This window comes from Mustela putorius, unplaced genomic scaffold (genome assembly GCF_011764305.1).
Source record: "Mustela putorius furo isolate JIRA1106 unplaced genomic scaffold, ASM1176430v1.1 tig00003845_pilon_pilon_pilon, whole genome shotgun sequence".
In the NCBI taxonomy this organism is placed as follows: Eukaryota; Metazoa; Chordata; class Mammalia; order Carnivora; family Mustelidae; genus Mustela; species Mustela putorius.
The window spans coordinates 79,687,637-79,712,930 of NW_025421998.1; the positions used below are offsets into that span (position 1 = coordinate 79,687,637).

General features: G+C 38.0%; 1 protein-coding gene across 2 annotated transcripts; it reads left to right on the forward strand.

The window, feature by feature from the left end:
- The first annotated feature begins 329 nt into the window (after positions 1 to 329).
- LOC101684178 (hyaluronidase-4) lies at positions 330 to 25,276 on the forward strand. Of its 2 annotated transcripts, XM_004741859.3 has the most exons (6): positions 330 to 546; positions 1,470 to 2,421; positions 6,338 to 6,427; positions 8,970 to 9,300; positions 14,004 to 14,073; positions 25,139 to 25,276. In XM_004741859.3, the coding sequence occupies exons 2-5, from the start codon at positions 1,501 to 1,503 to the stop codon at positions 14,045 to 14,047; spliced, it is 1,386 nt and encodes a 461-aa protein (XP_004741916.1). In that variant the 5' UTR covers positions 330 to 546; positions 1,470 to 1,500; the 3' UTR covers positions 14,048 to 14,073; positions 25,139 to 25,276. The 2 variants fall into 2 exon arrangements, with proteins under 2 accessions (XP_004741916.1, XP_004741914.1); XM_004741857.3 differs by lacking the exons at positions 14,004 to 14,073; positions 25,139 to 25,276 and having other exon boundaries at positions 331 to 546; positions 8,970 to 9,509.
- Positions 25,277 to 25,294: the final 18 nt, after the last annotated feature.

Below are 25,294 nucleotides of genomic sequence, written 5' to 3' on the forward strand. Positions count from 1 at the left end.
TTTAAAAATCCATAGTGTTTAGTGACACATAATTTTCTTTCTGTAATACAACGTAATTGTAAAATGCATACTGGGAACCAAGAGAATGCTGAGGTCTTTATAAACTTAGGGTGTTATTTTGCCAGAATTAACAAATGATTTTGGTTGGTATCATTTCTTGCATTTAATGTGTAGCAAGAACTACACAAAAAGATCCTGAGCTTAGTTACATGAGAGAAAAATCTCTGATTTCTTTATATAAAAAAATATGTACATGACAAAATACTTTTGATATATAACTTCAACTCGACTGCTTCCTGAGTGAGAGTCACTAACTGGAACGTATCATTTGCAGGCAGTCCTGGTATTCTGGAAGATTCTTTGGCAGTTTTTGGTCAACTGACGATTTAGAAAGGATTTAAAGAGCCAAGTTTCATTTGGAATTTAAGTGGTAAAAATACAGTCTAATTTCTTGATGAGAAAACCATTTAGTTAAAAAACCTGCAGGTTTTTAGGCTTATTTATGTACGTGAGAGAAGACAGGACCAAATCCATAATAAACAGCAGGTAAACGCCATGTCTGTTTCCTATTTTAACCTGTGCTAATTCCAAGGGTGATTGCTGTCCTTTACAAATAAACAAAACAGATAAACAAGAGGACAAGCAAACCTTTGAGGACAGCGCATCTGAAATAGCGAGCAAAGTATTGCTTACTGCTGGTATTACTTTTTTTTTTTTTTTTTCCGGTTAAAAGTTGTTAACATGCCATTGTTTGTTAATTTTCAACAGGCCATGTTCTCGGTCACTTTTCCAATCATCAAGAAGGAGATATGGCAATCCATTTGTGTTCTTTTTTTCCTAGTTTCCCTTAAAACTAAAGTTTTGTCTGTACAGCACGGTTTAGATCAATGCAGTCAGAATAATTGGAAATTAAAACCAGAACATCTTGCAGGTAGACTTGGCATAGATGAGAATTTGTGTGAAAACTTTAGTTCTTTTTTTTTTTTTTTTAAAGATTTTATTTATTTATTTGACAGAGAGAGATCACAAGTAGGCAGAGAGGCAGGCAGAGAGAGAGAGAGGAGGAAGCAGGCTCCCTGCTGAGCAGAGAGCCCGATGCGGGACTCGATCCCGGGACGAGAGATCATGACCTGAGCCGAAGGCAGCGGCCCAACCCACTGAGCCACCCAGGTGCCCCGAAAACTTTAGTTCTTATTCATAGGATTTTGTTTTCACATTCCCAGTGGGGTTTTTGTTTTTTTTTTTTTTTTTGAAAGCCTCATTTTTCTTTCTTTGTTCAAATGAGATTATAAATTAGCCGAGATATCAATAAACCCCATAAATCTAACCCCCCCCAACTGGTCTACTATTTAAAGAACTGCTTGAACAGCACTGAGTTTACTTCATTTGCTATTCTCGGTGCAGTATGAAACGAAAAGGACATTTGACTCCATCGTGTCTAATTTTTTGCCCCTCTTCTTATTTTTAAGGAGACTGCTGTGACGGTGGAAACCATAAGCCATGTGTAACCCATGGATGGCATGGTTAGGAGTGCTACTGCCCTTGATCAAGTTCACTCATTCAGTCCTCAAACCAGCACTGCCTCCAGTGATCAAGAATCGACCTTTCAACATCTTCTGGGCTGCCCCAACAATGCAGTGTCAACATTTCTTCAATGTGGATTTGAATCTTCAGTTATTTAATATTATATCAAATCCCTTAGAGACTCAGAGGGGATCAACAATTGCCATATTTTATCCAAATGAATTAGGGTATTATCCTTATTTCTCTCAAGATGGAAAACCCTTTAATGGAGGGATACCACAGAATATGAATCTTTCTAAACACCTCAAGAAGACAGCTGATGACATTGCACGTGTTGTCTCTTGGTGGAGATCAGAAGGTCTTGTTGTCATTGACTGGGAAAGCTGGAAACCCGAATGGGATAGAAATTGGGGTCATAGACTAATATATAAAAACTACTCCTTAGCCTTCACCAGAAACCACCACCCTGACTGGTCAGAAATGAAAGTGAATACAGTTGCCCAACAGGAATTTGAAAGTGCCGGAAGGAGTTTTATGCACACTACTCTCACACTGGCTTTAGAAATGAGACCAAAGTGTTTATGGGGCTTTTATCTCTACCCAGACTGCTACAATTATGATTATAAAATAAACCCACAGACGTACACAGGTAAATGCCCCAATGATGAAATTTTCCGCAATGACCAACTCCAGTGGCTATGGGAAAAAAGCACAGCACTTTATACTTCAATATATCTGGATAAAATATTGAAGTCAAGTTTAAATGCTTTGAAATTTGTTCATTATCGAGTTAGGGAAGCCATGAGGATTGCTGAAATGGCTAGACATGACTACATTTTGCCAGTTTTTATTTTTTCCAGACCATTTTATTTGCATAGTATTGAAGAATTGTCACAGGTAAGGAAAAAGTACACTCATCTAAAAATGGAAATTTAGTACAATGACTATACAAAATCTGTGAAAAAAATGTTTTAGTATAATTATTTTCCCTTAATAATAGAATACTATTTTATTATTAAAGGTACATATTTTCTCAAATGTTAAGTCAATTCTGAAACAGTATCACTGACAATTAGATGTTTACTTGGTTTTAAGATGATGATTCTTATCAGCTTAGCATTTTTAGGGGCTTCCTGAAACCCCTTGAGTTAAATGATACAACAGATGAAGCTTGAGTTAAATGATGCAACAGATTAATTTTAACCCTGGAGAAATTTCAGAATCCGCTTTTTTTTTTTTTTTTTTTTTTTTTTTTTTTTAAAGATTTTATTTATTCATCAGAGAGAGAGAGAGGGAGAGAGCGAGCACAGGCAGACAGAATGGCAGGCAGAGGCAGAGGGAGAAGCAGGCTCCCTGCCGAGCAAGGAGCCCGATGTGGGACTCGATCCCAGGACGCTGGGATCATGACCTGAGCCGAAGGCAGCGGCTTAACCAACTGAGCCACCCAGGCGCCCCAGAATCCGCTTTTTAATAGGGAAGAGTAATAGCAATTTTTCAAATCTAAAACATACAGAACAAAGCTTGGGTAAATTATTAAGCAGTTACAGTTTTTGTTATACTGCATCATTGTGTTTTTACTAAGTTCATTGAAAAATACCATAAATTCCATGGATTTTATATTGAAGAGTCTACAATGTGATCTAGTGGCTAGTGTCAATACTTTAAAAACAGTTTATGTAGATGGATACTGTCCTTTGACTTAACACAAAGTAGGAGCCACAAAGAGGTGGGAAGGAGCTTGTTTGGAAGATAATGAGTTTGCCGACATGTGCAAGTATTCAAGATTTAGCTAGACTGTCATTTAGATAGGACATCATTAGAGGGCTTCAATGGTTGGATGGATAGCTAGCTAAGAAAACCCTTAAATCCCCATCCATACCTGTGAGCCCACCTGTTACTCCACTACCCAACACAGACACAGGGCCACTGGAAAGACTACACCGGTCACTTTATTAGACTGCTTATGTTTGAGATGAGGACATTTAAAAGCAGTGTCAATTCTTCCTCAAACTTTTCAGAATAAACATCTACTGACAAAAATGCTGTTGAGTAGACTTGACATTGTATCATTAAGGATTACTCATTAATGGGATGCTCATTCAATAAGTTTAGGAGGAAAAGAATCATAACATCTTGACAAAAAGCTGGAGGATCTCAGAGGTGTCTAATCCACTTCTCACCCAAACATGGATTCTTACTTATCTGGCTCTGCTTCAGCACTTTTCCGTGGCACTCTCCCTAGTCCAGAAGAAACACTGACACTTGCGGACAGTGTTAATTCCCAGAAAGTTCTTGAGTATGTTGAGTCTACTCTGCCCCTGGATAACTTCATACCATTAATTTTAATTCAACCTTCTTGTGCAACCTAGAATAAATCAAATCCTTCTTTCAGAAGTCAGGTTTCCAGGTATTTGAATACATCAGTTATACCTACCAAAGTCTTCTCATAAATCATTCCTCAACAGATCTCTCAAATCATGTCACTTTCTCAGATCCTTTTGGGAAAAAGACTAGGTTACATTTATTCAGTCCACAATTATTTACTGAGTGCCTATAATGTGTTGTAATAATAATAACAACAGTAATATTAATAATTATCAGTATTAACAATATTAATCAATTAATATTAATCAATAATATTAATAATATCATTATTTTCTACCACTATAATTATTGTATATTATATTATTAATAATTATATTATTAATAATAATAATTATAATGGTAGAAACTAATAATAGTCCATATAGCTAGATACTTTGTCTTGAAAGAAAATGAGAGAATGAGATGAGTCACATTTTAATGAAAGTCTTAATCATAACTTTCCTATTTTTTGTGTTATTAGACTTCTGACATAAATTATGGGCTACATAACACCTCTGAGCTCTACTTCAGAAATCAATAGACCACATACTCTACTTACCAAAAACTACAGAATTAATCTGAGTATTATTATAGTGAAGCATTTTAATACATCCTATTGGCCTTCACCATCAATGAATGATATGGATCTTTTTTACCTATTGTCTAAATACCATAACTTTACAAGGAAATAATTTAAAATACCAACTCTTGGGACGCCTGGGTGGCTCAGTTGGTTAAGCAGCTGCCTTCGGCTCAGGTCATGATCCCAGCGTCCTGGGATCGAGTCCCACATCAGGCTCCTTGCTCAGCGGGGAGCCTGCTTCTCCCTCTGCCTCTGCCTGCCATTCTGTCTGCCTGTGCTCGCTCTCTCCCCTTCTCTCTCTCTGATAAATAAATAAAATCTTTAAAAAAAAAAAAATAAAATACCAACTCTGTTTGATATTTTCTTTCAGAAGTTTCCCAATTTAAGTGAAAGACTTGATTTACATTTAAGGATTATGATACTGGCTAGTAAAATAGAAGGAAAATTTCCTTTCTTGTTATGTTACCTATGCAAATTGTGGAACGGAAGCACTAGTGTTATTGGAGGCTTCCCATAATGCAGGGACACTGTGCCGTGGCACAGCCATTTTCTCATCCTAGTATTGAACACTGTGTCTTTGCACTGGATATTTGGTTCTCCACACCTTGGAAGGAAGGAAAGAATGAAAATTGCTTCATTTCTCTGTTCCATCTCGGTTCCATCCCCTTATGCCCTGCATCTTTGTTCTTGCTCTATAATCGTGAACATAACCTTCACAGTTTCTTGTCTTGGTAAATTATAATCTACTTAGTCGCCCAGCTTGTGTCACTTGTACCCTCCCCCCTCTTTCCATTATCCAAGAGATATCCATCTTCGTTTCCAAGTCACTCTTCCTCTGTCTTACAAGGACTGACATTGCCTTCATTGAGACCCTCATCATTTCTCATTCAGCAGCATGCATCACCTCCCAACTGGTGTCCCTCCCTACCCAGCCTGACCTCCTCCTCCAATACATGTTTTATGTGATAGCCAAAAACATCTATCCAAGTTGCAAATTGGGGGTTTTCCAGTACTAAAAACTTCTTTTGTACTTTAGTCTGAATAATTTAAAATAGCATAAAAGATTCTCTGCATTTGGATCCTCCCTATATACAAAGATTCAGATGCCGTCACTTCTTCCCCAGTCCACTGTGTTTTACCACAAGAGCTCCTGGCAGTTCTCTGGGGGACTGGTTTTCTTCTACGTAGGAACCTCTGCCCTTATTCTTCCTACTGTACTCGGAATTCCGCCCTCTTTAATCGGGCTTATGAATTCGCACTCATTTCCAAAGACACATGTAAAATCTCACCTCCTGAAGCTTTCTGAAGGAAGATTTCCCAGACTCTTCCATGTAGAATTAAGCAGTACCTCTGATCTATATGTCTAGTGGGACAATATGGAACTAAATTTGTTATACTATAATCACTTTTTTTAAAGCTTTTTATTTATTAATTTGTTTTTTTTAATCACAGCAAGCTTTGTTCTTTTTATTATGATGATGATGATTATTGTTCAGTGGTTACAGGTAGTATAACATCAAAGTTAAGAGTTCCAGCAAATTATAATTACTTGTTTATATGTTTGTCTCAGCCATCACACTAAAAAGAGCTCCCTTGAGGACAGGAACTGGAATCTATTTCATTTTTATACTCTCAGTGTCTAGAATATGCCTGGAACATCATAAATATTTATCAGACAAAAGCTGAGCATCCAAGGCAGAATTACCTTTCCTAATTCTGCTCTACAGTATTTTGTTTGAGAAACACAGATAACATTATCAGTGTGTGTCTGTTTTTACCACAATTGATGGGTTGAGTCTTATCACTGAAATGTCAATGACTAAATTGAGTTTGGCAGAAACTACTTGTGATACTTCTCTTTTCTAGGAAGATTTAGTACATACAATTGGCGAGAGTGCCGCGTTGGGGGCGGCAGGGATAATATTGTGGGGAGGATACGAATACTCTGATTCGAAGGTAAGCAGTGATTTCTCTGTCAGCATCTTGAATATATTCCCGATACTGCTTTCTGTTTTACTTTTCCATATCAGGGACAAATGGTTATCTGTTCCCATGACTTTAATGAAGCTCAAACAGTACAGGGACTAACATTGTTTGAGCACCTACTCTGTACCCGCCACTGTGGCTAGTGTAGCCTGGAAAGAGCACAGGTTTTCCAATCAGACAGCCCTAAGGGAGAATTCAATTTTCATATTCTGGAAGTGTAATCTTAGGCTAGTTAATTAACCTCTCTGAGTCTCAGTTTCTCCATCTAAAAAAAAAAAAAAAAAGAAAAGAAAAGAAAAAGAAAAAGGTACCGAAAAAACCTATTCTGCAGGGATTTCAGTAGATGCAATGATATAATGTATATGTGACAAAGAAAAAGAATAGTAAATTTTAAAAACAAGTATTATTTTATCCACATTAAGGGGGATCGGTTTTCTAAAAATGGCTCTTTATTGCCTGATCAACAAAGATAGAAATGCTCGTGGGAGGAAAAAAATATATGTATATAAGGTATTATTAACAATCTGCTCTTGATAGCAGTAGTGCCCCCACAAAATTTAACGGTTATTTTTCACAACTGAATTTGAACATGTTCTATTGGTCGCTGGTCACACTGCCTAAGTGAAAATTCTGAACTGCAGCTTTTCTTCACTTGCAGGTATGAACAGATAGTCTCATTTCCAGGTATTAAAACATCCAGTCTCCTAACACATAAAAAGGGCCATCTCTTTCTCATTCAGTGTGGCACGGAAGAGCTGTTAAGAGCAGGAGGCCAGAAGTTGGGTTGTCTGGGGTCCACTGCGTGCTTTTTGTCACCCACTAACCATGTGACCTTGAGCAGCTTATTGACTCTACAATTCCTCTATCTGTAAAATGGGGAAAATAATAGTATCTTCTCACTGGGCTCTTATGCGAACTGCATCATAACATGCATAAAGCGCTTAAAACAGTGCCTGGGATGCGGGATGTGAAATGTACGCGTTGGCTATTATTCCAGTAAACATTTCCTGCCCTTTGTTCCCTTGCTTAAGTCTTAGGTATGGGGAAGAGGATCGTGGTGCAACTTCTTTGTTCATTTGCTTTAAGGAACCGTGGGGGAAACTGGGTTGGGAGGAGACTAAGTAGGCAATGTAATTTTTATTTATTTGGGACATTTATAATTATTTTTGTTTTTTGAAGTTCTTCCCACACAACCGCCACATAGGAACTGGCTCTTTCTTTTGCATGAGGGGTCACTGAGATTTGGTTAGAGACACTCCCACACAGCCTGCAACTCAAGCATATCCCCAAGACTTTGCTCCTGAGGTCTTGGTAAGAGGAAACTGTCAAATGCTCAGGTGGGGACCGCTGCCAGAGCTGTAGGCTGGCAAGAGGATAAGGAGCTCGCACTGGAGTGTGTTAGGTTGGAAATGCTTGTGAGACTTGCAGGTGGAGATGTCACCCAGGCAAAGTCTGGGAAGTACACATTTGGGAGTTCTATTTAGAGCAAGGAGATGGGGTGAGTGTATCTAGAGACTACAGCTGGAGAAGAGAAGAGGTCTAAGAATTAAGCGTGAAGTTCTCCAGTGTTCAGAGGTAGGAAAGATGAGCAGAACCTAGCAAAGGACACCATGAAGGAACATCCAGCGAGGCAGAAAAAACCCAGGAGGGGGTGATGTCCTGGAAGCTAAGTGAAGAACGTATGTCAAGAAAGAGGGCAGAATGGGAGATGCCCAAGTTGAACTTGATTGTACTTACCTGGGTTCTATGCTCTCTTTGATTATAGTCTTCCCCCAATCTCTCTCTTTCTTGTTCAATGGTTTGCTTGTTTTTATTTTATTCCATTGGTTCTAGAACCTCCTCTCAGATAAGGACGAAAAATAGCATCTATTCCTAAATATAGCATGAGGCTAGCTTAGACGGATGTCCCTGGACCAAAACATGACACATGAGATTTTCAGCCCTTGTTACCATCCGAAGTGACACCTTGTTAAACTGCCTGTCATTAGGAGTTTATTCTGTCTTGTAACTTTCCATTTGAACCCTCCCCGTCCTTACTAGATGGGTTCACAGCATTGATGCCTCTTCTCACTGAGAAAATACCCCACCTCTTTAATTTAATTGGAGTTTAATTATGGACCGGTGTTAATATTGATCAAAATCACTGAAGTGCTAACGGAGAATTCAGTGTATGTTATTAATGAATCTCCTAGGATTTTCCCATGGTTCCTCCTATATGGGTCAAGGCAGAAATTTATCTGACCTGTAATATTAGTGTATATTTAATATGGATGTTGAGGATGTTGAGGATGTTTCACAATGAAAGTTAAATTTATAAAATAACCATACCATATTAATGCTGATCTTTTTAAGATGCTACTACAAATATCTCTTTATGTGAATTCCTAATTAAAAACATAGATCTTCCTCCTCAGCTTTACCAAATGCAAATCTTCAGGTATTAATACCACCTGTATAATAACAGAATCACATTTTGAAAAGGGAACTAAACAGATCTCTACTTTTCCTACAGGAGACCTGCTTATCTGTGCAAAAGTCTATCCAAGGGTCATTGGGCCATTACGCTGTTAACGTGACATCAGCGGCTAAATTCTGCAGTCAAAGTCTGTGTCACAATAATGGAAGATGTATCCGAAAAGTCCCTGAATCCTCCTCCTATCTGCACATGCCTGGAAGCAGCACTAAGAAATACATCCTAAGTAAGAGTTTCAGATTCATCATTTCTCCAACCAGGAAACTGAAGACAATAAAGGCCATGAAGAATGGATTCATGTGTCACTGCTATCCTGGCTGGCACGGAGAATCTTGCCAGCAACACTCTTCAGATCTCTTGAGAGGGAATAGTAAGGCTCTCATGACTAACTTTAATTTATCAGTTTTTCTCAGCGTGACCTTATCTACAATTCTGTGGGATTCTCTCACCTCCTCTTTCAAGGTCAAATTTTCTTTGAAATACTGAAGAGTAGAAAATGCTGGGTTCCCCCCACCCCTTTCATTTAAGCTACTTCTGAAATAGTTATTGGCTTTAAAGTAAAACATTTTTCCAAAGTGATCATTGGCTCTAGTCCTTGCCAGAGTGATTATTTTATGGGACGCCTCCTTCGCGCTAGGCGCTGGGGATGAGGAAGTGAACACCCAGAAGTCCCTGCCCTTGTGGAGCTTAGATTCTTGTGAGAAACTGAACAATAATAAGTAAATGATAAATAAATACATATATAGCAAATGAAGATAAGGGCTGTGGAAAATAATAAAGGAGGGTGAAGGGACCAGGGGGTGTGGCAGAGAACAGGAGATTGCATAAAGGTAGACAAATAAGCCCACTAATGCAATGACCTGAAGGCGGAAGCACAGCCCAGTTACACCCACATTCTTGGAATGGGGAATAAGGAAGAGCCAAGGCAAAAACCTTTAAGTGGGAGCAGACGTGAAGTGTTTCAGGACATCAAGGCGGCCAGTATGGCTCATGCAGGAGGGAGAGGAGGGGGCGTGGAGAACCAGGTCATTCATTAACTTTGTAACAGACTCTTAGTCTCAGCAAAGGTATTTATTTTTTTTTAATAATTAAATAGAAATTTCTGGAGGAAAGCCAGTCAAATAAGATATAATATCTACATTTAAAAAATAAATACACACTCAAATTGGATAGAAACAATAGCATCTACTAGGATTGGATTGATATTGCTACAATGTTCTTGAGACTCCAATCATTTATAACAAATCGGGAAATTTGTAGTTAAGTCATATGGAATATGGAGCACACAATAACACGGAGCCAAAAAAGGCGAACATTATGTTCTAGCTATTTGTGTTCCAGGAATTGGGAATTCCTAAATAATTCAAGTGATCCCAGGATACCAAGTCATAAGGCAAGAGGAATCGATTCTGAATTCTGTCGGGTTCAGTTTCTATCAGGAGCATCTCTAGGGCTCTTAGAAATTGATTTGGCAATCATACTCATCAGATGGTGAGTCCTATTAGACCCCTTTAAAATGGAATTTATATAAAAAATTCTTTGATATTTGCTGGCTTATTAAAGTATACTGTATCTAAGCAACTCATTTTCTTTCAATTCTCGACGCATGTTAAGTCATTTGAAAAATTCATTTGGTCACTTGGGCTGACCTAGTTATAATTCAGGTCAATGTCTTTCATAAACAGAAATTAATCTCAAAACAGATTAATAGTATCCTAAATACTATTTCCCTCAGCTTAGGGAGGATACTGTCTGACACTTTCCAAATATTGCACTTTCATACGGACTTTATCTTGGTTCACATATAGAGTGTGGATACGTAGATCACACTCAGATTCGGACTTCATTTTTTCATTTGTCCATTCATTCATTCATTTTCAAGAGGAGTGAAAGTTAAGGAGGCAGTGGAATAGAATAATTCAGATGGAGGGCTCTTCGCCAAATTGCCCTATTTTGTTGATATTCTGTTGCACCAAGGCTGAAATTACCGTCATTGAATGCTTTTGCCCAAACAAGAACTGTTTTTACAACTATCAAAGTTGGCACTAAGCCATAATAAGTGAAAAGGAATGGCTCTTATCCTTACAGGGATGTTTTCAACTTTATTCTATCAAGGTTTTGACATGTAATGAACTCCACTAAAGCAGGAAAAGGCACATATTAATAAGTATTACCACCATTTTGAAGATGAAGAAAGTAAGATATGGAGAGAATGAAAGGTATAGGCAATTTTATCCACTTATCAATGAATACATCAAGTATAGGATACACATCACTGCTCTCTACTGTTTAAACTTACAGCACATCCAAAATAATCAAGAATAATAAGAATTAAGGTAGATGAAAGAAAAAGGAGAATACATAGAGAAGATACATAGAAGAAAATAGGAAATATCCCCAATTCTATAATTCACAGATAATCATTTTTTTCTAAATAAAAAATGTTAAATTTTATGTCACTTAAATTTAATAGCAAACTAAAACTAAAACCCAAGGAACTACCACATTTCAAAAACTGATTCTTCAAAACTTTGTTTTTTAAAAAAATCTCATTAAAAATAGATTATGAAAAACATTTAATTTTGTTGTAAATTTATTTTGACTTGCATAATTTTGGGTTTCCAGACTGTAATACTTAGTATACTATCTCTTAAAAATGGGAAGTCATCAATTATGTCCAATCCAAAGACGAAAAAATGCACCCTTCTATTTCTCTTATAAAAAAAATCTTGCTGCTGGGATCGAGCCCCACTCGAGATCACTTTAAAAATGAAACAGACTTTCCAAGATGATAGGTACTCCTTGTTAGAAACCCCAAAAGCACCTGTTTCTCTCCTGAGTTGCCTGAACAATGGCATTGTCTCTTCAAAGCACTGTTGTTTCTTATCACCCATTGTTCAAAAATTATAATACCTTTTATTTGGACACAAACTTTTTGATCAGATTCTTGTTTTTTTCCAGTCTCTTAACTGTTTCACACCATAATCAGATGGAATGTATGTCTTCATCTCAGAAACAGAATGTCATAATCATACTTTCTGGTCCTTACTAAATTCCTGTCATCTTTATTTTAAATTAGAGATAGTCTTTACAAAGCCTTGTAGCATTTCCTTTTAATTTAGACTCTTGTCTTTAGCTCAGGACAATATTCTTTCATTATTTCTCAATGGTTTCCTTTCTTCCATTTTCTCTATCCACTTACGAAATTACTATTAAATGGGTCTTAGTTCCAGATCTGTACGATGTTGCTTTCCTTTCCATGATTCTAAGTCTTTGTGTTTTATTTGTAACAGTTTTGCCCACCTTTTCTTCTAGAATACTCGTTTAGTCTTCATCATATTTTTAATTCCAAAGAACTCTTTTACTGTGTGTAAGAAATTGCTCCTTTTTTATAATAGGCTTGTTTTGGTTTGTGGATTTGATAGCTTCCTGAATCTCTTTGAGAATATCAATTAGATTTTTTAAATTGCAGCTGCTAGACAGTTTATTCTGTCCCACTTTCTCTAAGATCAGCTGTTCACGTTATTGATTTCTGCTCTTTCATACTGTCCATGTGTATCAAATGTTTGGTGATCCTCGGCCATCTCTTTACATTCATGAAGGACCTATGTGACTGGAAAAACTGTCCTAGGGATTTCTCCTCCCCACATTTCTTTGGGCATATTTACTCAACAGGATTCTTATGTGGAACAGTAGGATGGACTGTATGTAGAGAGTGAAAAGGGTTGGGGCAAGTTGGCAAGTTGGCAAGTCAGATTCCATGTGGAACATGTGAACAGAAAGCAGGCAAGTCTAGTAGGAACCCTCACAATGATCAAAGTAAGGAGAAACTTACCATAGAAGAAGAGTGTAATTCTTCATGGGCTGAGAAGGCTTTACTTTTTTATCTTCCCATGACTACTAGGGAGACCAGTTCATCTTTTATAGTTCTAGTAGCCAAACTCTGAACTCTACCTAGGAAGATCTTTGTATTTAAATGTACTGGGGTCATGGGGCACTTGGCTTAGTCAGAAGAACATGTGACTCTTGATCTCAGGGTTGTGAGTTCAAGCCTCACATTGGGTGTAGAGATCACTAAAATAAATAAGTAAATAAATGAACTTAAAAAAAATGTCCTGGGGTAAAACGTCTTTGCTACTTCTCATTTTATATACTCTGGGGAGTTAAGTGGTCTGACTGGTTTAGCTATACTGGAAGAAATATTTAATTGATTGCTCTGATAATTAACCCTCAACACACTTGATCTTTCAGGTACCTTGTCTCTACACTTAGGGTTTCTCTCTCCAAAGGAAGGAATAGCTCATACCTCTGCAATAACTTTCTACTATTTTTTTTTAAATTTAAATTTCTGATTCAATTTCATCTGGTTTCAGTTTTATTTTATATATAGATTTTTATTTATTTATTTGACAGACAGAGATCAGAAGTAGGCAGAGAGGTAGGCAGAGAGAGAGGAAAAGAAACAGGCTCCCCGCTGAGCAGAAAGCCCGATACGGGGCTCCATCCCAGGACCCTGAGATCATGACCTGAGCCACCCAGGTGCCCCTGGTTTCAGTTCTTAAGTTATGTCACCACGTCTTATTTTCAGGTTTGTATCATATTTTTTCAAAGGGCATATGCCAAAAACAATGCAGTAAATACATGTGCTTAGTGCATCGTCTTGAACCATTGATTCCAGTAAATGAATGTTGTATTTCCTCAGGATGATAGCTAATGCCTTGCTAAGAGTTAATTATTCCATTACCATCAAAGACAGCCATTAGAATCTATTTTTCAAATAATATATATTGTTGTACACATAACATTTGACCTCCCTTTTTTTTTCTTTAATCTGGAAATCTTTTAAATATAGTTTTCTTTACCTCTCTATTTTCCAACTAAAGTCTCAATCAAAGTTGTCTTTCTTAAGTCAGTGAATTTAAGTTGGGTATTTTCAGAAAGCAATGGTCACTTCTACCAATATGCTTTTAAAAGAGTCTGAGTTTGGTTATAAAGAGATTTAATGCAAGCCTCCAGTTTAACTTGGAGGACTGAGTCACCCCTGTAATGACATGTTTCTCTGAACCACCACAGGGCATCCTTTGCCGCTCAACCTCTGTTTGGCATCAGGTGACTAAAGGGCCAGGAGCAAACAAAAGCAAAGGTAAAATATATTTTTTGTTCTGTTGGAAAAAAATGTAAGGACTGTTTTTTAGAAATATGTTTTCTTAGGGGAGTTAAAAGAAAAAGTAATTTGTTTTATTTCTTGGAATACCCCAATTTCTTTTCTGGACTAGCTTTATTTACTTTGCAAATAGTTTACCTTTCAAAATGTGCGCTTGCTTTTATGAACCTAACACTCTACAAAATATATTTGTCACTGATAGTGATAAGTTAAGTTTCATTTAGCTTTTTATTTTTTGTAAATTGATATTTGAAACTGATTCTCCTTCGAGGTTTGTTCCATTTCTCCTCTACAAGCACAGTTTCTTTGAAAAGTAGCTTTTTGCAGTACGTTGGTTATCAAAACCTTATACGTACCTTATAATAACATCAGAATGTTATTTCCCAGAGTAGATTAGAAAACTAACTGTAAACAAGCCACAGGAGAGAGAGCACCACAACTTTGATATTTTTTGTAACATAGCTGTGAGGAATTCCTCAAGCTAACTTTATACACCTAAATAGTTATCTTTAGAATGTAACTGCATTTCTTTATTGGATAAGTATCTTATTTTTGCTTAATTTTTAGTGAAGGATAGTTTTAAAGATATGTTCCATTGTTATCGTATCTACAGTGACGGGCAGTATTAGAAGACTGTTATTCAGAAAAGGAAATTCAGTTTTTGGGAAATATAGGACATTTAAAAGGGTTCAGAAAATGGATTTTTTTTTGTCATATAAATAGATTTTGAATTTTCTTTCCAAACGCTAATAATGGGACTGAATACTTAGAGATGACAATCAACAGTCACTTCAAATAAGAAAATCTCTCAGTAATTGGGAAGAAGATATATACATAGGTAGATAGATTTAGATTTTCCAGAAAAGAAAGAGCAAGTACCACAATAATATAAGAAAGATAAATCTAAAACCATTTAATCTGGAGTCAGAAAATGTCCAAATGATGGAGAAAAAAATCTACTTCAGTGGTTACATATATCAAAGTTAAGGTGAAAGATCTGAAAAATTATGAGTAGAGTAAAGTAGTGTAGGCAATAAAACTTGGGGTCTCTAAACCCCTTTCTTTGCCAGCTCCTGAATAACTAACTTTAATCTAGAACCATAGCTAATTGGGATACTTATCTTACTGATAGATACTGATGTAGTAGCAGCTAAGAAAGTTTAGTCATATGATTTATGTCAGCCTGGTCTATAAATTAGGACCCAGTTCGATGCTGGAAGGAAGATACATTGCTGAGGTATTCACAGATTCTTAACATATAAGTGGAGTCACAAGCAAAGAGTTGAAATGGTGTGAAAGAGAGAAAGTTAAGAAAAATCAGAAACTAAGCTATAAAAAATTCATGTGTAGAGACTCAGGGTTCATATTCTTCATGAATTTTGAGAATTAAAATGCATACCATATTTTCTTAGCAATAGACTTCTTTGTGAGCCTGATTCTTTGTCCGAAAAAGCTTTATCAAGTTCAGTGAAGTTCTATTTATACGTACATCATCATCTATAATTACTTGTTTGTTGAAATGTTAGTCTCCTTAGTTTAGCACATTCCTTGACTTTTTCTATGTAAAACAGAAGTGTAGATGCTGTGAATTTCTAACAGGGACAGTCTCCAGTTGTCTTTTTGACAGAATGAAGCCTTTCACCTGAGCACAGGGCCAGTGTTCATAACAGATCCAAATGAATAAATTCCATGTTCCCTCTTATCAAGTATATTTGAAAATATACTATGCTTTAAGGAGCACTATTTCTTAGACATATTCTATTGGATGGCTCAAGAACTGGCTATCATTCTAGGCAGGGACTGCTCTGTCTCTGTCACAGGCATTCCAGGACAACCCTGCTGCATCTTTAGTTCAACTCAGAACCTGCCATTGGAACATTTCTGAATTTCCTCATTGTGATAGGGGACCCTCTCAGGGTTATATTTGGAAACTAAAGACTATTTCCTAATATTTTCAATTTACATGGTTTGTATAATTAGACTGCATGCAATTAATGGCTGTGAATAAATACACTTATTTTTAAGAAATTAAAAAGTCTTCGTATAAAGAAGTATTTATGCCATATTTATTGCTGATGATCATTAATGCAGAAACTCAACTTTCTTTACTAATATCCAAATGTAATACAGTTCTCATTTCTTGTGAATGGGCAACCAAAGTAGAGAACGCTTTTTTTAATGATCTGTTTCAAACGCATGCAAATTACTAATTAGTTATATATGTGGTGTTTCAACAGTTTATTATTATTTTATTAAGAAACAAAGCATAAGGGTGCCTGGGTGGCTCAGCCGGGTAAGCCTCCGCCTTTGGCTCAGGTCATGACCTCAGGGTCCTGAGATAGAGCCCTGCAATAGCTCCCTGCTCACTGGGGGGCCTGCTTCTCCCTCTCCCTCTGCCTGCCACTCCCCCTGCTTGTGCTCTATCAAATAAATAAATAAAACCTTAAAAAAAAAGAAAGCATAATCCACTTGGTTGCACAATAATATATACTATTTGTTATTCAAACCTGATGGAAATCAGCCTAACTGGCACAGTTAGTTGCAATCAAGAGCTCATCATTCATTCAGCACGTGTACCCGGAGTGAAACCTAGTGCCTTAGAAGGAGGTATGAGATAGTCCCGTAGCTCATTATACAAGAGCCACACCTAAAGACTGAAGAAAAATACACGCAAACAATTTCACCAGCTCTTACTTTCTTCATGTGCCATAATCTTTTCAGATAACTTAATTTTGATGAATTTGGCAGTTTATCATCAAGTTTAGCAATGGTTGAAAGCAAGATTTCAGGTAGGAAACATTAGTTGCAAAGCCAAAGGGCATTGTAAACTCGGGTGTGATTCAGTTGAGCACCAGGAGATCAGACCATAGCGGTGAGATGTTCAGAGAGCAGTCCAATTCAGAAAGATGGACATCTTGGGTAGAAAATCTGTCCTGTGTGAAAAGTGTCAGCAGGAGGACTACAGAGCTGCAGAGAGGTGGGGGGGGGGGAGAGCTGGTGGGCAAGTTTCCATCCCATATTCATACATTTTAAAGATCACAACTAAATTTTAATTTTCAACAACCAAGACTTCAGCTCATAGGCAGAGAATAGACGTCTACACTGTTTGGATTTATAAAATGCTATCATTGTTTATCATCATCACCCCCAAAGAGACAGCATCGTGACACACAGGAAAGGCCACTTGAAACAATAAAAATAAAAACCGAATGGGTGAGAGCACGGAACTTCTTCTAGTGTGTTAAATAGTAACTAGCCATGGAGTCGAAGATTTTAACCTTGGCTTTATACGGCCTTCTCTTATGTTGAAATTTCCTTATTTTGTCTTGTATAATAACACAGAAGGATAGTTGGACAGAATTTTTAAAAGAGCAGTAAAAGTTGAGAAAGGATTTATTAGAGGAAAGTGAGAGGAAGAATAGAAAGTAAAAGTAATGCCAGGAACATTTGAAGAATTAAAAAACAAACGTCAGAATTCCAGCTTTGTCAGCAAGATAATTGGCTAAAATAGAATGGAACTGAAGTGCTTAAGAAAATTCAAGGAGGGGCGCCTGGGTGGCTCAGTGGGTTAAGCCGCTGCCTTCGGCTCAGGTCATGATCTCGGGGTCCCGGGATCGAGTCCCACATCGGGCTCTCTGCTCAGCAGGGAGCCTGCTTCCTCCCCTCTCTCTCTCTCTCTCTGCCTGCCTCTCTGCCTACTTGTGATCTCTGTCTGTCAAATAAAGAAATAAAATCTTTAAAAAAAAAAAGAAAATTCAAGGAAAAATGATCAAGTTGAAAAGGTAAAATGCAGCTATGAGTTATTTAAAATTAGGTTGGATAAATCACCAAAACTAATATATAGTCAAGGAAATAAGAAGAACCAAAGCATCTTTTTCGTATTTGATCCCTCCAAGAACTTTTATTGTTCTAATTAGAGTTTTGCATTGTTTGCAACCAGAGAAGTCCTATTGCTCTACAGCATATCTTTCCACTTGTAATAAATAACACACTCATATCGTGCACCACATTTTATGGTACGTAATAATACTAATCAATTTCTTCAAGCCTATATTCTGTATTTCTACTGAACATCTACAAAACCATTAACCACTATTAGTTCTTCTTTACCACAGATAATTAACCAACCTATAATTAGCTCTTAATACCCACATGTCAGAATAGAGTGGTAACTTAAAGCTCTGGCTGCTGGTGTTCATGTCAGCTACAAAAAATAATAATAAATAAATAAATAAAAAGGAGGGGCGTCTTATTTCTTGAAGAGGGCTTTTCTTGCCAGATTTTGGAAAAGCATAGCATTTTCTCAACTAGCTTAATTTAAAAAGTGATGTTTGTAATAACATCTCAGACGTCACCTTTTCAGGAAGCCATGACTGATTCCTAATGGTCAGATCAAATTGGATCTTCTTTTTTTGTTTTGAGAGAACTCGATTCGTTTTCTAAAGATTTTATTTACTTATTTGACAGAGAGAGAGATCACCAGTAGGCAGAGAGGCAAGCTGGGGGGCGGGGAGAAGCAGGCTCCCTGTTGAGCAGAGAGCCCGATATGGGGCTCGATCCCAGGACCCTGGGACCATGACCTGAGCTGAAGGCAGAGGCTTAATCCACTGAGCCACCCAGGCGCCCCTCCATTCGTTTTCTAATTCAAATAATCATTTTGAATAACTGCTATGTCAACATAGGACAAAATCCCCAACAGAAGTTGCCACTCAAAGAAATTTCACCCACTTCTTTCCCTCAGCCACCAGCTCTCCTTCCTGGAGGAAAAAGCAACCTCATCAATTCTTGAGTGTCCCTCCGGACTCCAGACATATTCCTTAGTTTGTTTATACTTATATTTATTTATTTATATTCCTCACCAAGTTACATACATATAATGCGCACATAAATATAAACACAAATATAAATCTATCTCCTCAAAAAATAATGGCAGCTTCCTATACACATCTTGCTTTTTAAAAAATGTTAAATATGCGTACGAATATGTGTGATAAAACATATATATATACCTTAAAGAATAATTGCGGTGTCTGGTGAATGGCCACATCAGTGTGCGGAGACAGCCTTACCCCTGCTGTCATTGGATAGACCCCACTGTGTGAAGTCCACAGCCGAACCACTTCTTTGGTAATGGCCATTTGTCTCCAAACTTAATACTTACAGGCAATGCTGCGGTGAATAGCACAGAAGCAGAATTTCCAGGTGAAAAGCTGTATGCGTTTGTAATTCGGATAGAAGTGTCCAGTTTTCCTTTTCTGCCGGGAATGCGCCCTTTACTCTCTCCTCATTACAAACAATCTGGAGTCTGTGCCTGTGCATGTCACCTCGCTCAGAAGTTTGCGTTGCTAGAATATGTCTGCTGTACAGAGATGGGCGCCAGCTGGAAAACTAGGCCAACCCCAGTTTCTCCCAAGGTATTCCCGTCAGGACTCGGGCAGAAAATGAAGTTAAGCCATTACATTCTATTAAAACATTGTGATCTGGCTACAGCTTTCGGCCTTTCACGTGCCTGCCCTTCCGCTCCCATCTCGCACCCTGACGGACCTACCTAGTATCCAGAGAATCCAGATCCAAGTCTCCTGGTTAAATATGGTTGCGGCCCTCAGGCCTGCGGTTCGGCCTCGCTCCCCATCCTGGTTTCCGTCTATTCACCCTGCCTCGGATCCCAGCTCTTCCAGCCAACAGCTTGGCTCATCTCCTGGAGGAAGGGGGTGTTTTCAGTTATTATCTTTACTGTGGCCATTGAAAGGACCTAAGTAACATTTCACAAACCACTCGATTGCTTTCAGTTCAACAACCTTAATTAGAAACCTGAAGATTCAAATCAACCTAATGTTATTTTAAGGAGCTTAGTTAAAAACAGGTTGACAGAGGGAACATTTTATTCAAAATGTGGTCCCTAAGACTTTGGGTGCTTTTCCAAGAAAGCTGTTGATCTTGGCTGCAAGAAATTGCAAGTCCTAAAGGAAAGTCATACTTTTTGACAAAGACTAAGTATATACTCTTGCATAAGGACAATGATATTCTCTTTCGGATCACATTCCTTAAAACGGAAATTGTTCTTGTTTCATAAAAAACCTGGCCTTTCCCACTGAAAAGTGAATTTTCCATTAGCAGGAGCAACACAGATATAGTCATTTTTATATACTTAACAAAACTGAAGCTCATTTTTTAGTAAGATGGGAAGGGAAGCAGTTTTATACAATCAAGATAATCCAGTAGTTTTAAAATTTGTTCAGAAGGAGAGACATCAGTTTTCTTTGACAATGGCATGAAAAAGAGTTATAACAAAACTCAATACCTAATGATGAATTTTGGGACTTAAAGGGATATTATCATCTAGTGGATAATGTTAAAAACCAATGGGCACTAAGTATTTAATAAAAATGTATGGGAAAAACTTAATTGAGAAACTTCTATCCATTAAAGTATATTTTTTCTTCTGCTGGAACACACAGCTTTCACAATATTCGTGAGAGAAGAACTTACAAACCATCAAGATAAGACACTGATTGACAATCAGACTAAGGCAGTAACATCCTTCAAAGGAAAAAACGGAAGCCCATTATTGGTGTTTGCTTTAAAGAGCTTTTATGAGAAAGTAGTTTAGCGATTAGTTCTGCAGAGCTGAGAGTATGGCTTCGAACTCAGTGCCTCTGCTGTAGCTTCCATTCTGATAAATATTTATGCATATATTTTTATTGTTAGTAACAAAGTATCACTTTGGTCAACACTTTCCTTATAGGTTTGGAGATAAAACATAGCCTTTTAAAATGTCCCCCAAAATGGACCTCTTTGGGATCCCCATTTAGGGTTCATGAACTTCAGGATATCTTTTCAAATCTTATGGATTTTGGGGTAGACACTTGGCATCTTAAACGTTTTGATAGCAAAATCTCAGTATCATGAAAAAATGAAACAGAAGAATTATAGATTTAGAAAATTAATTCCTTCTACCAATACATTAGGAGATAGGTGTATGGGGTGCCTGGGTGGCTCAGTGGGTTAAAGCCTCTGCCTTCGGCATGGGCCCTGGTCTCAGGGTCCTGGGATCGAGCCCCACATCAGACTCTCTGCTCAGCAGGGAGCCTGCTTCCCTTCCTCTCTCTCTGCCTGCCTCTCTGCCTACTTGTGATTGCTGTCTGTCAAATAAATAAATAAATAATCTTAAAAAAAAGAAACAGATGGGTGTGTATGTTTTTTAAAGCCTTCCCAGAGTCTTCCCTCTATTTAGAATTTAGAGTTGCAATCAAAATTAAAACAAAACTAGCAGGATTAATTTATAGATCTATAATATTACTATTTTTCTCTTGTGTGTTAAAAATATTGTGAAGTTCTGAATATGTGGGTTGCAGAACTCTCATCTCTGTCCTGGATTATTGCAAGAGCCTCCTGACAGGCTTCCTGCTGCTTCTCTCTTGTGCCCTCTCCTTTTTGGGCTTGCCTAAACACAGCAGCCAGAGGAATCCAGGAAACCTAATTCAGACCAGGTCATTCTTCTCTCAAAACTTTTTAATTACTTTCCCATCTCAGAGTGAAAGCCAGAGTCCCAGCAAGGCCCTACAAGACCCTCTCTTTTACCTCTCTGTCTCTTCTGTTTCTTTGAAGTTCTTCAAACATGGCAGGCATCCTCCTGCCTCAGGGCCTTTGCACCTGTGTTCTTCCCATCCCATCCCAGGATGCTTTCCCAGACATCCTTCAGGCTTACTCCTTTTCTCTTTCAGATCAGTGAGGCCTTCCCATCTAAAGTGATCCCTGCATTATTTTTTTCTTTGCCATCACCACCTTCCAATGTACTATATATTTTATATACTCATCTTGTTTATTGTCTCCTTCCCTGCAAAGATTTAAGCCTTGTGAGGGCAGGGGTTTTTGTTAACTTTGTTCACTATTATTTGTTAGTACTTGGGGTGGGCCTTGTATACAGAAGGTGCTCAATAAATATTTCCTCAGCACTAAGTACTGCTTTCACACAGTGTCAATGCCCCTAAGATCACCAGGAACACACCTCCAGTTAAATGGGTTGGGTTTATTACACTTTACAGCAGGGGGAAATGTTCAGCACGAGGAACTGGGACGGTAAGACGGTATCAGGAAGAGCCTGTGATAGAATTTTTTTTAACTGGTTTTAGTCGGGTCATCTGACAGAGGGCCTAAGAACATGGAAGTATGCTCCATATTGGATGTTGTCAGAAAGGAGGTGCATATTTATAATTGGGTAAAGAATAGCAGTCACTCATTCAGCAAGAGAGAGGGATATTTGGTATTTTACAAGTGGCACACTGACCTTGTTTATATTTGTGTTTGCACAAAATGAAAAAGTGGCCTTGCTTTGTCTCATGTTATCATAGTCTGAGATTAAACTTGGTTGACGTTGGTATTCTGTGAAATTGTTTGTCTAATAGGAGAATAACACGGCCCTAACTTTAAGCGCCTCCAGCTTCTGACATCTGGATGTTGCTTTTTTCCCCCTTAAGTGTATCACAAGCAGCTATACTTCTATGGGAAAGGAGTGAGAGGAGAAATAGGAGTAAGCAGAAGATAGAGACATTTCTGTTCTCTGCAGACTCTTGTATGTGCATGTGGCAGGCCTGTCTCCCTTCAGGGGACTCCCCCTTCTTCACCATCCTTCACGTCAGGATGGGGTGAGGGCTGAGGCCTGCGGATTAAGACTTTTTTTTTTTTTTTTTTTTTTTGTCACCTTCCCCTCTAGTGGGCTAAGCCAAGTTCCACACTGTGGCTCCTCTTTCTACCAGGGGAAGGGTCTAAGGAGAAAGCTACCTCCCTTGACCTTCGGATTTTCAGGGAGCTGTGGTTTTGCTGGGAATAATCCATTCAGGGGCCTTCAAAAATGCCTTCACAGAAGTTTCCCTGTTGAAGGAAGGGAATTAGTTCCTCACATAGGTTCCCAGAACAAATCCTACTCCTACAAAGAAAAAACTGGGAGATAAAATCTAGGGGAGAAGTCCACGTTAAACTCCTCACTTATCCCCACCCCAAATGTCTTGCCAACTCTGCCTAAAATTCCATCAATTAAAGACTTGCGTAAAGAAGCAAACCTTCCTGGGTAGACTGTAAGGGGGGGGAGGGGAGAAAGAAAAGGGAGGTGTTTCTTCTGTGATTTGTGGTTAAGTGTAGGTAACTGCACAGACTGCTCTGCTGTAACAACCAGTCAAGAGACGGGGAAAGCTCTAGGCCATGGGGAGTTGGGTGGCAGGGGTGGGAGGAGCAAAAGGGGTCCAGAAGAGTTCTGAAGCCAAGGGTACGTTTGGAAGGGCAGGTGTGGGGAGGTGAGGGAAAGAGGGTGGGAGAAACCGACAGCCAACGACTGCATAGTGCGGGTAGGGGACCAGAAAAGTTTCTAGGACGTGCCAAGAGAAGGAAGGGAACTTCTCTCAGCCAGCCACGTTTAATTAGGTGAGTGACAGCGCTTACGTCAGCATCCTGTCCTGCCTGGGTGGGAAGCAGAGAGCTGAGACATCAGCAAACAGAAGAAAGAGGCACTGAATTTTCCTTATTTATTTTGCCTGTATTGGTTATATAATCCTCACACTTTATTAGGTGTTCTGCCTGCCATCTGCCACGGAATGTGTACCTTCCATTCACCAGAATAAGGGGAATAATAATGTTCCAGGATAAGGAGGAAAGAATCACTTGATAACTTTGTAATGAACAGGTGAGGATTTCTGAAGCAGTAATGTGGGGGCTGACCAAAGGGGAAACAATTATCAGTGGAAAGCAACGTTTTGAATAAAATCCAAAGCAGGAAGTGCTCTGATAGGTTAGATTTTTGTTTTTGTATACATATATAACCTTCTCGAACATGAACTGAATCTTAACTTTAAATAAAAGCTCTTTTCTCCCCTATTATTGAACACATATGCAGATAAATCCATTTTTCTTATCCTGAGGCAGAACATAATAAAAAAACAAAGATAAGGAATACTTTTAAGAGCCATGACTCTTATTGTATTCACAAAATTATATTCCCTTGAAAATACTGTTCTCTTCAAATCTTAATTTATACTCCAGTATAACATATTTCATGTTACTAAGTGAAGTAATCTTATCCATGTTTGTGTTGCAGAGAAATACATGTATTTATTCAATTCAAGGATGAAGAAAATATCTACCTCCATAGTTCTTAAAAACTGATATTATGTGTGTGTGTGTGTGTGTGTGTGTGTGTGGTGTGTGTGGTGTGTGTTTATGTCTATATACATGTCTATATGTATGTATATATCCATTTACTTAGTACTTCTTAAATGTCTTTCAATAAAGTTTTACACATTATTTTGGTAATTCAGCTGTTCAGATTTTCTGTTTCTCATAAATTATTTTATTTTTTTCATAAAGTATTTTAAATATTGATTTACATAGTGTCCAATGCCTATCAAAAGTTATATAGTATAGCTGGTGACATCTAGTGGTTAAAATGATAATTACATACAACATGATGCACTCAGTTTTGCTGATTATTCACAAGCCTCAAATTCCATGGAAGAAACCAGTGTCAGTTGGAGTTCCTGGTTGTAACCAACCAAAACGAAATCTCACTGACTTGAGCAGAAAAGTGCTGTCCCATAACGATGCTGCCACTTAACACCAACACCATGGCTATCTGGTTCTGGATACCTCTACAGGCACTGCCACTCCTGGATATGGAAACGTCTGGCACCACCACCATTCAGGCTCTTTGATTCCTAAAATCTCAATTCAGAGTCTGGAGTAGGAAAAACACACACACACACACACACACACACACAGATCTAGAGCAGGATGGATCCTGGCTACAAACACATATTAGTACCCTAGCTGCAAGAGAGCCTGGGAAAGCATCTGGACATCTGGGCTTACTTAAAAGTTATTGTAAGATTAAATGAGATGAATATTTTATAAAGTACTTAAGCATGGTGCCCAGGATTTGATGAGTTTTCCAAAATGAGAGTTGATACAATTTTACATTTTTTAAAATTCGGTCATGAGCTTTTTTTTTTTTTGAGGGCAAGGACCACATCTTGTTCATTCTGTATTCTGCACACAGGGCCTGAAGTTCCGTGAATGTTTACCGAATTGCACTGCTTGCCTCTGAAGAGAAGCTCCGTCACTATCCTTGCTTCTGTATCTCAGTTTATTTATATTCAAACCTTTAAATAAAAAGCACTTTAAAATAGAAATATGGAACAACAATATATCATCC

What these genes read in the sequence shown, in the direction of transcription:
- LOC101684178 (XM_004741857.3), top strand. Translation starts at nt 1,501, where the DNA reads ATGTGTAACCCATGGATGGCATGGTTAGGAGTGCTACTGCCCTTGATC. An exon ending in GTATTGAAGAATTGTCACAG is followed by an intron (nt 2,422 to 6,337) that starts GTAAGGAAAAAG and finishes TCTCTTTTCTAG; the next exon opens with GAAGATTTAGTACATACAAT. An exon ending in ACGAATACTCTGATTCGAAG is followed by an intron (nt 6,428 to 8,969) that starts GTAAGCAGTGAT and finishes CTTTTCCTACAG; the next exon opens with GAGACCTGCTTATCTGTGCA.